General features: G+C 46.2%; 1 protein-coding gene across 3 annotated transcripts in view; it reads left to right on the forward strand.

The window, feature by feature from the left end:
- LOC111856189 (SRSF protein kinase 1-like) overlaps positions 1-14,473 on the forward strand; it is a 31,037-nt gene that overhangs the window by 14,390 nt on the left and 2,174 nt on the right. For 2 of the 3 annotated variants that reach the window (XM_023835937.2, XM_023835936.2), the window contains 12 exons: positions 7,522-7,640; positions 7,723-7,831; positions 7,919-8,006; positions 8,335-8,422; positions 8,747-8,853; positions 8,940-9,105; positions 9,347-9,372; positions 9,455-9,674; positions 10,164-10,397; positions 12,434-12,534; positions 12,952-13,059; positions 13,583-13,652. In XM_023835937.2, the coding sequence (XP_023691705.2) occupies positions 7,522-7,640; positions 7,723-7,831; positions 7,919-8,006; positions 8,335-8,422; positions 8,747-8,853; positions 8,940-9,105; positions 9,347-9,372; positions 9,455-9,674; positions 10,164-10,397; positions 12,434-12,534; positions 12,952-13,059; positions 13,583-13,652 (1,436 nt within the window). Of the gene's footprint in view, positions 1-2,890; positions 3,017-7,521; positions 7,641-7,722; positions 7,832-7,918; positions 8,007-8,334; positions 8,423-8,746; positions 8,854-8,939; positions 9,106-9,346; positions 9,373-9,454; positions 9,675-10,163; positions 10,398-12,433; positions 12,535-12,951; positions 13,060-13,582; positions 13,653-14,473 lie in introns of those variants that run through there. The other variant, XM_023835938.2, reaches the window with a different exon arrangement.

The raw sequence follows: 14,473 nt of genomic DNA on the forward strand, positions 1-14,473 counted from the left end.
CCGGACTGGGGAAACCAACTGAAACTGCAAGCTTAGCCAAATGACTAAATACAGAGGACTAATGACAACAACCAGAAACAGCTGATCACACAGGGATTCCACACGAGGTTAACGAGGGGGCGTGGCACACGGAAGGAGTGGACGATCGGGACAGGACAATTACTATCTGAAACTGCATGATCATCAATTCAAAGCAAACTTGTGGGTTTTGGAAAATTTTCATGTGGTACTGCAAAAGTTTTGGAAAAGTCATGGAAATTTATTCTGCCTGAACTGGGGGAACCCTGCTTAATGTAGAGGTCTGACCTGCTGAGCCAAACACTGCCTCACTGGAAAAATGGCTAAGCTTGCAGTCTGACCCTCAGCTTCACTCTCACCTGTGTGTGTGTGTGTGTGTGTGTGTGTGTGTGTGTGTGTGTGTGTGTGTGAGTGAACGGAGAGCATGATAGGAAATGTGAGATTCCTATGTACCTATATTCATAAGTGTACAAATGGCTTGTAAAGTATCATTTCATATACATTCTGAGGGGTGGATGCACAAAATGGTCCTGTTCAGTTCTTCAAGTGGAAAGGCATGATTTTTCAGGTTTGTCTTCAAGGTCTCGGCTCAGTGCTGATATAATTATTAAATGGGGCTGTTGAAAATACATTTCTGTATTCCTGGCTCTGCTGCAGTCTTGCATTTTTGTTAATAAACCGCCAGGTTTCACTTACCCCATTTCTGTATAGTAGATAACTGTCCGGATCTGTGACAGTACAGTAACTGCAAGGAGGAATGCAAGCCAGCCTGTCTGTTGAATAGTATCGTTATAGTATCAGTACAGCACAGGGCTGGGTGATAAAAATTTTTCCTTTGTCACTATAACAAATGCTTGATAAAAGTTCAATATAATTTAATACCCAACCTGTTGCCTGTTTTATATGTCCTGCATCACAATGAAATGGCATCACTTTCTGTGTGATTCCTTGTCAGGGCTGGCAGTGGAGCACAAGCACACAAACAGCTGTAAAAACACAAACTGCAGATTTATTGAACAAATAAGAGAACGCAATAGGGCAGGCAGGGAGACAAAAGACAACGCAGTTAGAGCAACTGGGGAACTCCATCGGGAGAGCAGTTCCAAAGCAAACTGTCCAATAACGGTAATCCAGCAAAATCCAAAATAAAAGTGCACAATAAAATTAAGTCCATGTTAAATCCACGCAGTAATAATCTACAGAGAATTCAGAAACGCTAGGAAGAATGCTAGAGGTGGCTGTTGTCACGACGAAAATAACCTGCTTGTCATATACCTCAGATTTGTGGAATCCTGTTTTGCAAGTGCCTATCTCGTTCTAACGATCAAGAATAGTTTAAAATCACAATTAACCATTTGGTTTCTTCAGTTTTCAGTCTGGAGCAAAAATCAGCCTTCAAACTGGTAAAAAAAATAACGATTGGACATTTATCTCGATAATTATCAATATAGACTGACACAGCAGTTTTTTATCGTGATAGCATTTTTGGCTCAGCCCTAGTATACGGGCTAGTCAGCACCCTGACAGTATCGCTTGTGTGGGGTAAAGGAAAGCTATATGAAATGTTGATAACATTTTTTCGTAAATTTCCTGCTCGCTCGTCGTTCCTGTCACTATCTTGTATGCTCAGCATGTTCAGTGTGGAGGAAGGCCTTTTACCTTAATTCATTTATTATAATGACCTTTTAAATTTGATGCTGACCGCCTCGGCTGTACTCCGTTTCGACAAGTTCTCTGTGAGAGCCCCGGAAACGGTGTGATTGAAGGGCTACGGTGCGAAAACCTCGCTGACGCACGAGCTGCAACAGCACACCTGCATTCCAGCTATTTCTACTCCGTGACATTTCCGCAGGCAGATGACTCATTGCACATCATGTCGATAAGCTTGTATTTGAACAGATATGTGTAAACAAGGACAATTAAGGCAGGTCATCCCCTGCTCCCTGTTGCGTGTTACATTTTAATGATCAGCGCCCGGAGCCTTTCGGATGGTGGTTGCCTGTTATTTACATCACTAATTTTCATTAATTAAATCTTTCTCAGTGCCTCATTAATGCAGTATGTCATCTGGAATTTGTTAGCGTTTGCAAAGCTTGTGGTATGATTGGCAGGACATGGGCGTAAGGTCTTTGAGTCTGTTGTAGGAGGGGTTTCAAATCAAGGTCTCTGGCCTCTATCTGGGTTTTAGCTCAGACCTCCAGGGTTAATGGGAGCCGCTTTAACTGACCAACTTTTAAAATTAAGTTTTGGTGGCAGACAGAACAAAGAGTGTCATCCTTCAACGAGACACGAGGGTGTGAAGTGGAGGCTGGGTCACTGAGAAGCCGGGGGGGGGGCAGCCTCTGTAGGAACTTCATCCATGAATCCCGGGCAGCTTGGGTCTTGTACTCAAGGGAGGTGTACACTTGAGGGCCCCCGCCCCCTGTTGATACGTGGGTATCTTTTGTGGGCATTTGTTTATCACTTGTAGTTTGCTGGAAACCCTCGTTTGGCACATGAGTAGGGGTGCATTAAACAGTTGAGACGACTTGAACTGTTGCGCCGCTAATGGCGCCCCCTTGGGGATGGGACTGCTAACGGCACCCACCCTTACCGCTGTCCTGGCACGCCGCGCGATCCCGGTAATGAGCGACCGCGCCTGGCTCTCCCTCCCTCCTGCACTCTAATTTATATTTCACACTGAGCGTGTGGGAGGGGGGGGGATTTGTGTTCGCTTGTTTTGAAGGCGGCTGCGCTTTTACCTGCAATGCAGTGGCCAGCCGCTGCAGCCATTCAGAGCAGGGCTCTGGAGGAGGGGGGAGGGCCAGCGCTGACGACAGCGGGGGGGGGGGGAGTTTGCTGGCGAGCGGCAGCGCTGCTGACTTCACGGCACTCTGCCTGCCTGCACTGCCACAGGCGCATGGGCTGCGTCTCTCCCGGCCGGCGTTGCACGGCTGCTGCTCGCGCTCTCTCTGCCGTCGCTCACGCCCCCTCCCATGGGCATCCGCGCTTCCTGCAGGTAAGCGTGCGGGCAGATGGAGGGGGGGGCAGATGGGGGGGGGGGCGTGTGTGTCCATGTGTGGGTTCAGCTCTATGCGTGTATCTGAGTTTCGTCACTCTGCTGTTTTCCGTGTGTGTGTGTGTGTGGGTGTGTGTGTGTGTGTGTGTGTTGCTGTCACCCTCACCTCTCCTTTCAAAACCCTTAGGGAGTTTTTTAAGAAAATAGATGGAGGCTGCATCCCCCTGAAAGATTTCCTGGCTAGATTAATGGATGGATGGATGGATGTGTAGAAGAGAGGTGGTGGATGTAGCAGGCAAACCCACAAAACACCCGTTTAATATGTCACGTCATTAGCGATAATGTGCTCATTACAGGGATTAGCTGCTGTGTCCCCTGTGAACTGGGGCTGTGCTGTTTCCATCTGAGGGGAGGCGGGGAGCAGAGACCCCCCCCCCCCAGTCCATCTGAGGAGGTGAACGGGAGCAGGGACCCCTTCTCAACCAGCCATGGGGGTACAACGGGGGGGTATCTGAGTCATGGACACTAAGGGGCCGGCCTCCTGCAAGACTGGGTGTTGATAGGTGGGGGGGTCAGTGTCAGCTGCAGGTGTGGGGGAGTCTCCCCAGGTTATTCCCCCGCGCCGCCTAAAGTCCAGTCACTTGGTACTGTGCTTGGCGTCTGGAGTGCAGTTTCTGGGACAGTAAGGCACTGCTGTTGATTGTCCCATCTGGGGGTCGCAGAGAAATGGCAGCCACGTCAGTAGCAGTTATGCACTAATGGTGGTTTTCTGTGTTTGTGTGTGGGGGGTGCAGTTAAAAAAAAAAATTGCCCTGGGAAAGGCTGCGGTGAAAGTGGGGGGCTTTCGCTGAAAGGCAAGCTTGTGTGTGTCGGGGTGGGGGAGGAGTGCGGGGGGGCTTGTTTTCTGTCCATGCTGCGCCATGTGTGGGTTGGTTCTAGAAGATTCCTTTGCCTTATCTAAGTTAACCCCGTCTGTGCTGGAAGGCGAGTCCTCTTGTGTTTGACCCCCGCTGGAGGTTTTCCTGTTTTGACCCGGGAACGTGTTGCTCCCCGCCCGGCCTCGTCCCAATTACGCTCGGCCCCAGCGACGACCCGCCCGTCAGCATTCGGCAGGAGAACACTGCCGGTCTGTTTCTGGGTGTCCCCCCACACATCTGGCTCATGGAATCAAACAGGTTGTCTGTTTGCAGAGTCGGGCGACTGTGTGAGTCACCGACGCAGCGCGTTTAGAAGCGGCGTCAGCCGCAGCCTGTGTGGGATCTCCTGGCAGGCTCTGCAGTGGGGTCAGGGAATGGGCCTCGTCGACGGTGATCTGTTTGCTCAATCAACGTGAGGTCGTCTCAGCCTTTACTATGTATGTTGGCTGGAATCGGCTGCCTGAAAGAGCGGTTTTAAAATAATAAAACCTGTTGCAGAATGCTAATTTACATCATTATAGGGAGACTAATTGCTATCACAGTTTAAATCAACACTGTAGGATTGCCAGCTATTCTAAAGTGTTGATTTTAACGCTCTTGTCCTGAACGTTTCAGCAATACAAATGTTGTGAAGAAGTGACGTTAACTGTCTTCGAAAGAATCCAGACCTTTCTTGGTCTTAACGAATTGTTGACGGCTTTGGTGATTAATTTTCCTGTAGTTTTATGGAGTGTTAGTGATGGCGAGACAGGACAGCCAGAACTAGATCGATTTCATCTGTGAGGCTTAAAGCAATCATGCAAAATTTAGCTAGTCTCCGATATTTAACCTTCATAGACAGCGTTGAGAATTTTTGCAGACATGTCATAGATTAATCAAAAATTAAACTACCCATTGTGATAAGCATTGGGCTTCTAATTAAAGTAAATGCACATTGTAATTGAGCTGCAAACATGCTTGTTGTGATTAGGAGACTTTGTCATCCTGTGCATTATGATGATGCTGCTGTCATTCAGCTAGTTTAACGTTCATAGATCTAAGCCATATTTGGATAATTCCAGGCTAAAATAGACACATGAACCCCTTGTCCTCTTGGGCCTCATAGTGTCTCAGCGGGCAGCCTTGTAGGTTTGATTGTTGCCCCCAACCCTGTGTGTGCAGTTAGCATGTTCTGTCCATGGTGTGTGGGTTTTGTCTGAGTATGTTTGTTTGTTTCCTCCTGTAGCCAAAAGTTAACTGATTTGTCCAAATTGCCCATTGATGTGTGTGAGCTTATGTCCTGTGATGAGCTGGCATCCCTGTACTGATTATGATGGTATGGTGGATGGTTTTATTATTATTTATAATATTATTTATAGATAGTGGAGTATCCTAAAAATTGTTCCGCAACCCATAGCATTTTTTTTTGCTCCAGTATGGCTGTCTGTAACACCAGCAAACTACCTGCAAAGAATGCATTGTAATGTCAGTAATTTACAGTTTGTTGAAGCTTGTCCTTATTGCTGTAATCCCTGTTTTAAATGGTGTTTGTTTGAATGGTGTTTATTTAAATTATGAAAATATTATGTTTTTAGTGGTTATATGTGCAGCATGCACCATAAATTATCACAAAGATGTCTTTTTATACAAGTGTGCTACATGGTTAAGATTTCAAAAAACTCATGTCATTTGCAGTTCTTGACAATGCTCAGAATTTAAGCAGAACTCTAGAGCTTCCTGCCAATTTATTTCATACATTTTTGCCAGCTCTTGGGTGCTAAATCTCTCTGGTGTCTGGTAATCAGTTTTAAAGTAGCTAGAAAAGTCTTTTTCAAAAATTCCTGAATGTGTAATGGTTTCCCAGGAGAACTGATGCTGTCTGTGAATTTCTTGCTTATCACATGCCAGCTGATTTATGCAGTGTTCATTGCTTTTCAGTTAACATCTCTGTAGGCATTTTCTTGATATAATTTTTGTTATCCAATTGCCATCTGTCCATCCAGTTTTGCACCTCTTGTCCCAGTTGAGGGCTGGACTTGGAAGACTGAATATTTTATCAGCTCTGTTTTTAAAATGTATTAAGTGTTTCTGTTCACTAAAAATTTTGATACTTTTTTTTCTCTCTGATAACTTGTGCATAATTTAAAACATTAGCTGTCTGTGGGTTTTGGCACATAAATCACAGTAGTATTGTGGTAATGTATTTCTAGGTTTTTGAGGATATATAAATATGGTACTGTAGATTTTTTCATTATTAATGTTGAGATTCAATAATATGAATGGATAAAAAATTAGCACGTAATCAGGCAGGTTTCCCATATACCTGTATATTTTTAATTACTGTGTAACCTTACTGTGGTACCATACCAGGGGTATAAAAAGATAAAAGTTTAAACTTTTCTTACTTTAAGTGGATTGTTAATATAGTTCTGGCAAAACTATATTATGCCATGAACTATATTAACTGAGCTCAAGTAAACGGGAAGAAAATTGCTATCTGTCACCATACAACAGCTTATAAATGGTCTCTGAAAACCAGGGCATTTTCCTGCCCTATTTTACTAGTTTCACTAAAGTTCTCTCCAAAACTACCCGAAGTTCTGTTTGCAGAGGTTTTTTTCTAAGGGATGTTTTTTTTTCCAAAAAGGAAAGAAGCTTTTCCCTCCTCCATTTTAAAGCTATGTCATTTGCTGGCCCATATGCAAGTCCTACATGCAATGACCGATGACAGGACTTTGGAGTTATGTAAACTCTCTCGAGGTTTGCGATGACTTTGAAACTACCCGGAGAAATGAGCAAGAGAGGAAGGACGATAGAGACAGCAGGCTGCTTCTTTGCAGTATTAATCTCCTACACGTCTGGCATTTAGCATCTCGCTCTGTCTGTCACTTTCCTCGTTGTTAGAACTAGAATTTCTCATTGCCTGCATCGTGCGTGTCAAACTTCTTTATCAGCGCGGAGACTTGTCAGAAGGTTGAATAGTGAAGCTGCATTTAGAAGAACACGAGCCTTGAAGAAATGGTAAAATGAAAGCTAGATTTGGATTAGGGGTGGAATGGTGGTGCAGTGGTTACCTCTTGGACCTGGGTTCGAGTCTCCTTGAGTGTGGAGTTTGCATGTTCTCCCCATGTCGTCATGGGGTTTCCTCCAGGTACTCTGGTTTCCCCCCCACAGTCCAAAAACATGCCCAGGGTAATTGAAGTTACCAAATTGCCTGTGTGTGTGTGGGTGTGGGAGAGGGAGAGAGAGACAATGAATGGTGTGCGAATGTGCCCTGTGATAGGTTGGTGCCCCATCCTGGGTTGTTCCCTGCCTTGCCTTGCCCCTGTAGCCTCCAGAATAGGCTCTGAACCCCCCATGACCCTGAACAGGATAAGCAGTTTCAGGAAATGGATGGATGAATTTGGATTTACCTATTCAATAATTTTGTATAAGCCAAAAACATTTGGAGATTTGGAGATGCTTCAGTTGTCTTGGTCTCCTCTTGTAACACAGATGAGGAACTTCTGCTTGTCATCTCCTAGGAGTTCCTGAGAAGTGCTTTATCGATTTTTTTTATTTTTATTATTATTATTATTATTTATTTATTTATTTTTCTCCATTTTCCAGGCCAGAGCCCCATTCTAGGGGCACCTCCCAGCAGGCAGAGTCCCCGCTCCAAGAGAATGATGAGGAGATACTGGGGTCTGATGACGAGGAACAAGAGGACCCCAATGACTACTGCAAGGGTGCGTTCTCACTTGGGTCCCTTTGATGGGTCTGTTGGTGATCGAATTGCCTTGAGCTTTTCGTTTTTTGGTCCTGGCACAGGGGGCTATCACCACGTGAAGATCGGCGACCTCTTTAATGGACGCTACCATGTGATCCGCAAGTTGGGCTGGGGACACTTCTCCACTGTGTGGCTGGCCTGGGACATCCAGTGAGTACCGATGTTCCCACTGGAATCCGGCACCCATTCCTCTTGCCCTTTCCCTTGTATATCTGCTAAGGCCAGTTTGTGGTGCAGGGGGAAGCGGTTTGTTGCCATGAAGGTGGTGAAGAGTGCAGAGCACTACACTGAGACGGCCCTGGATGAGATCAAGCTACTGCGATCGGTAGGAAGATACGGTCCTACTGCACGTTGCAGTGGAGGGCCCTCTTCCAGTGTCCTTCTCTTATTGCCATTTCTCTGAAAGTTCTTGTTCTTTGCTTTTTGTATGATGAACTTGCTTGAATTACTCTCATTTTCGTTCTTGAGGCTGGGAAATTTTGTACAATGCAACGCTTGTGTTATTCAGTATTGTTGACTGAACCAGTTGACTTGCTTACATTGAGCCTTTGGAGAAATTTATGCCAAAAATGTCTAATCATTAAAATTCATGCTGTGTATTTGTAAAATTCATTCTTTGTATTAACAGACTGCTCACTTTCCACTTCCACTAGGTTCGGAACACAGATCCTACTGACCCCAACAAGGAGATGGTGGTGCAGCTGCTAGATGATTTCAAAATCTCTGGTGTGAACGGCACTCGTATCCTGAAAGGTTCATGTTCCTTCCAGAGCCTCGGAGACCGTGTAGCTATTCTCTGGTTTCTTCTTTTGTTTTCCAGACAATATTGCACAAAAATTGAATTAAATGGGCTCTGAAATCATCATTCCTCTCTCACGATGGACTCTTCCTCCGGCTTGCTTGTCCACATGGTATATCTGGACACTTTCCCCTGGGCTACAGTCTTTACGGAGGTGATAAGGAGTTTTTAAGTCAGAATGTGGTTATGTCAATAAACAAAGGGTTTATAGTAATGATGCGGTTACCGTTAGCCCTCGTTTTGTCCTTGACGCATCTCCCCGTAAGATGTGTGTATGGTGTTTGAGGTCCTGGGCCATCATCTGCTCAAGTGGATAATAAAATCCAACTACCGGGGGCTCCCCCTGCCTTGTGTGAAGAGCATTATCCGTCAGGTAGGCCTCAGCGTATTCAGCGGGGTCTCGGAAGTGTGTGGAGTACTCAGATGGTTGCTGGTTACTCATGCCACCCCCCCCCCCAGGTGCTGCAAGGCCTCGACTACCTGCACTCAAAATGTAAAATAATTCACACTGACATCAAGCCAGAGAACATCTTGCTGAGCGTGGATGAGCTGTACGTTCGGAAGCTTGCAGCCGAGGCCACCGAATGGCAACGGAATGGAGCGCCCCCCCCCTCGGGATCTGCCGGTAACCCCCAGCTTCTCCAAACAGGGTTTAAGGGTTGTGCCTTATCCACCACCTGGTCATGAGGATTACACATGGGTGATGGATTGTTTGCATGCTGCTTAATTCAGACAGTTCCTCTCAGCATTATAGCTGAAAATCCTGACAGTTTGGAGGTTATCTTGGGACAACCGCCCCAGTGTTTCAGTCTCAGCTGGTGGTCCGCGTGATGGTGGTTGATATGTATTTTGCATTTTCTTTGCAGTGAGCACAGCCCCGGCACCAAAACACGTAAGTCCCTCCTCCACACCCAGGGAAATGCTTAAAATGTTCATTTCAGATGGTTGGGACAGTTTGCCTCCTTCAAAACCAGGGCGCCAAGATGTCCAAGAACAAGAAAAAGAAGTTGAAGAAGAAGCAGAGGCGGCACGCAGAACTGCTGGAGAAACGTATCCTGGAGCTGGGGGACCTGGAGCGGGGACCTGAACTCGGCGAGGACGGCGAGGCGGACGAGGTGCTAACGCCCCCGAGCGCCCCCACTGCACCCCCCAAGTTGACGGCTCTGCAGGATGTGGCCAGCAATAGCACAGGAGGTGAGCATAACTGTGACATCACAGGAACTGAATAGTCGTTTGGTTGACTAGCTTGTGATGTAGACGATGAAAAGCAGTGGGACCGGGATGGCTGATCTTCAGACTTCAGTTATGATGATTATATAACACAAGTCTTAGAAATTCTTTAGTGTTCACGCATTCCATATTCTTCTTTTATGGGAGCGAAGCTTGGGTTCAGAGTGCATGGTCGGCCATTTACCTGGCATCCTTGGGGCAGTATTCTGGGGTTAATGACCCAGGATTGATATGATTACGCTGCTGGTTGTAGGATTTGAACTGATTACCCTCTGTACATGTGCTGAGACTCCTTATCATGTCTGCTTCCTAGCAGAATATACTGTGATGATGTAGCTACTATATATAGAAGTTCTGCAGCTGAGGCTTATAAATACAACGGCTGAAATCCCTGGGTGGTTGATTCGTCACCATGGGTTGAGTTACAGTTCTTCTTTTTGCTTCTTTGCCCAGGTGGCAGTATGGAGCGACTCGGGCCAGAGAACATCGTGGATCTGAACTGTAACGGGCACGCTCATCAAGTGGCTGAGGAAGACGAGGAGACCAGGAGGCTCCTTATGATAGAGGAGGATCTTCGCAATGCTAATGGTGGCTTGGAAGGGGAGGAGCTACAACTTAACTCCGCCTACCAGGCTTGCAACAGTGCGTTGACCTATGGCCCCGCCCACCCGGATCTCAGCAGTGACGGTAATGCTTACCCTGACCAGTGGCTCGCGTTTTCCTGGGGCTGGGGGTGCAGAGCAGCTGTGTCCATAATCAGGGGCTGGGGGGTGTCTCCAAGAACAGCTTCAGCTTGGCATTTACTCTTCTTTGGTCTATAGAGCAGTAGCACCTATAATTTTCTTTGTTTCCAGTGCCTTCCATTCACTTAGTCATTAATGGACTGTCATGGTTATAAAACCTTTACTTATCTGTTTTTTAACATTTGGTCTTGTGATGAATTATAATAATTTTGAATGTGTTTACAAGCTAAACTGCTGCCTCACAAGTGTAAATTTTAACTGGCACTCTAGTGGTCTGGAATACCCTGCAATACCCTCTCCAAAGGCATGTTCTGGTGGATTGGTGTTTGTAAAATCTGTTTAGTGCACACATGTAAGCGAGCGCCTGTGTTGTCCTCTCTGACAGCCTGCCCTTCTGTACTGTGTGTACCTGTGCTTCTTGGGATAAGCTCCAGATCCAGGCCAAAACCTGCATCTGATAAGAGAATAGGGATCTTCTACATCTTATATTCATCTGCAGAATTTTTTTTTTTTTGATGAGTCCTTTGTTTTTTGGCTTGTACACATTGTGAGTTCTTTGCCCTTAAAAACGTGACTCAGTCCTGATCTTGCATAAGCTTCCACTCATTACTTCCTACCTTCTGGGGAAATATTTATAGATAAATGTACCCTCAGTGCGAGTTTTTATTTAGACTGTCTTATTTTTTTTTATCAGTTGTGACCTGTTTTGAGTGAACACACTTACCAGTAGTTATAGGGATATCTTTGTAGCTGGTGGATGTTGCATACATAATTACATTAATTACTGGGATCGCCTGTGTGACTCTACCAGAGGCTTGTGGCACTTTTCCACTGCCACCAAGAACCCGAGCCATACCGCATAGAGGCTTGGTATCTAAGCTGTACCTGTGCTGATTTGGCCCTGCATAGTAGCAGGGCCAAAAGCATGACTAGACACAGCTGGTTGAGTCGCCACTACCTGATTGGTCAAAATGCTTGGAGATGTCGGTGATCTGCGTCAATACGCATGGATTATCTGAAGGAAAAAAGGGTACATTCTGTCCATTTTTAGTAGTATTGCACATTGCGATGTACTGCTGCATTCCTGATAACTCGGAACTTGAAAATTTCCAACCTCCTACTTAAAATAAATAAATAAATAAATATAGAACAGACAAACAGAATGGATTTGTAATGCAAATTTACGCAAGCTAATGCTAATTCCACTTGCATTGAATGCTAACATATGATGGCAATTCTCACAGATGTGTTAGCAGCGATTAGCACATAGTAAATTATTATGTACACTGTGTGAACAGTAAATAAGCATTTCTTCAGTTTTATGTGACTATCACTCTGCAAACTTTTATTAAGCCGACCCTTCTGCAGTGGAAAATCAAAGCGAGCTGGAAACACTGTAACGCTGTGTCTCTGTGGTAGGGCTCAGGTACGGCCCGGCTCCTGTATGCCAGTGGAAAAGCTCCATTAGTCCTGTATTCATCTCACTCCCTGAACCCAGCTACAAACAAGCTTTGCTTTTTTCTGCTATGAGAGGGAGGGTAGAGGTTCAGCCTGTTGACTTGTTGGCTACTGAGTAAGCAGCTGTTCTCGATTGGTTGCCAACCTGTAGATTGGAGGCTGCCATTGGTGAGACAAGTGCTGCTCTTCCAATGAGAGCAGCTGTTCTATTTTGTGCTATCTGTTGTGTGTGTATTTCTGGGATTCCTTCTTTTGCACTTGGTTGAACTCCCTAACGGACGCTTCTCAAGATCAGAATTAGATGCTTTCAGCTTAATCTCCTGGTCTCTGGACAGCTCATCACAGCGTAACGCAAGCTGTCCTAGAGGACTGGTGTCTGTATCGTTTTCTTTCTAGCCCAGGGCTCAGTTAATTTAATACCATAATTGAACTAATTTTACCCTCTTCTCAGCTGAGGTTGTTGGTGGCTTAATGAAATTTGGCTGCTGTCAGTTTCATCCCCTGTCACTTGCGATTATACAGCTAAGCAAGCAGCAGGCGCCCTGCTGATCAACCCTCTGGAACCCCTGAATGCAGAGAAGATCAAGGTCAAGATTGCTGACCTCGGCAATGCCTGCTGGGTGGTGAGTCGCACTCATCGCTTTCCTCCCCCATTCGTTCATGCTTTTCGCCCCCCAGGGTTGCTGCCACGTTGGTCCTGCTGCTGCTTTATTCATAGGCCGGTGTCTAGACTAGGGAAAAAGTTTTACAATTAAAAATAGAGATGTTGCGTAGATCTATGTGTATTTTTGGCCAAAGGTTATGCCATGGCCCGATTTAAGCCCGTGAACTTATTGACCGGCCCTTTATTGCTGCTCAGTATTACTTGCTTTTGTTTTTAATTGTTTAATATTAAAATCTGAAATTTTACATGAGAAACTCAAACTATACACATGGTCAGGGATGTTTGTGGGACCTGAACAGCCATCCTGTTAAAACCACCTGCTCTGCCGCTAGCATTCCGGTTGCTGTCCTCACCATTTCAATGGCTTTCCCTGCAGCACAAACACTTCACAGATGACATCCAGACGAGGCAGTACCGGGCCCTGGAGGTCCTGATCGGGGCCGGCTATGGCACGCCAGCTGACGTCTGGAGCACAGCTTGCATGGTAGGTTGTGCACACCACAAGGTGTCTTATACTCGTGCAAATTCACAATAGATTTTACACAATAGATTCGACAATACACAATAGATTAGAAGATTCATCTTCTGCTGTTTAGTAAATGTCACCAAACAGGAGGCTCCTCTGTCCATTCAGTGTCCCCCTCTTGAGCTATAATGGCCTGCCCTCAAAGGGAAAACAGCGCCCCCTCCTGGATGTTTCTATCACAACTTCAGTATGTTCATTTAACAATAACCCCTTACTGAGGAGCGCAGGTCTGTCCTCGGGCGGCACCAGACCGAGATCCCACGGCCGCATAGGGAGGCTCACCGTCCCCAGACAGGAGCACTTCCTTTTAGCGTGAAAGGCACGGCACCCTTCTGACCTTTGTGGCAACGTGGGGCTGGAAAACAGTGTGTGGGAGCGGCTGTCTGGGCATGAGGCCTCCAGCGGCGTAGAGAATGTGAGGTCTGTGTGTGTCAGACGCTGCTGTCGGCCGCCAAGCCGCATTGTGTCGCTGTCCCCGCAGGCGTTCGAGCTGGCCACCGGAGACTACCTGTTCGAGCCACATTCCGGAGAAGATTATTCCAGAGATGAAGGTAGGGTACCCCCCCGTCCTCAAGAGTGGCTGCTTGGTTGGTTGTTGCTGCTGCAGCCTGGCAGTCCATATTTCTCATGCTTTTACATGCCCTACATACCCTGTGTCTGTTAAAGTTCAGTCCTTGGTTCTTTAAAGTCATGTCAGCCATTTAAATGGAGAACCTGCGGCCGTAATCCCTCTAAAATGTGCTCATCAAATTTTTCAGAGCTCGCTAGTCTCTCTAGTTCACATTTTGGCTTTATTCCATTTTGTCAATGGGATGTGTGTCAGAGAGACACAGCGTCGGGTGTCAGGGCTAAGTGTGAATAGGCCTGCACTCCCATTTCCTCATCTGCAGGGAATTGTCTAGCAAGTGTGGGGGGGTGCGCTCATCTGCGTAATTTTAGGGTAGTGGCTCTCGCATCCCTCCGTCACAAATGCTGCTGATGAAGTTGGTATTTAAGCTGCCTCAACAAGTTTATGCACAACAGGTTTTTACTCATTTATACGGTTGGAGCAGTTTCCAGCTTCGGGTTATAAGGTCGCATCCTTAACACCCCTTGTTGTCATAAGACCCGGAATCCTGTTGCTGTCGCCCAGCTACCTGCAATCCCTGTGCCTTGCCTGTTGTTCCTAGAACCAGTGTGAACACTGAAGCCTGGTTAAATATTAAAGCCTCCCAGGTCATATGACATGCCTTAATCAGCTCTCCAGAGAGAGAGGGGGTGTCATCAATGTTTCATAGCAACAGCAGTACCTGCGTTTTTGGTTGCTCTTGCCCAGAATTAAGGATTGGTCTTCCTGCAGTGGTAGCTCCAGCATATGTCCTCCGCTGTGGAG

The sequence above is a fragment of the Paramormyrops kingsleyae genome, chromosome 8 (assembly GCF_048594095.1).
Source record: "Paramormyrops kingsleyae isolate MSU_618 chromosome 8, PKINGS_0.4, whole genome shotgun sequence".
In the NCBI taxonomy this organism is placed as follows: Eukaryota; Metazoa; Chordata; class Actinopteri; order Osteoglossiformes; family Mormyridae; genus Paramormyrops; species Paramormyrops kingsleyae.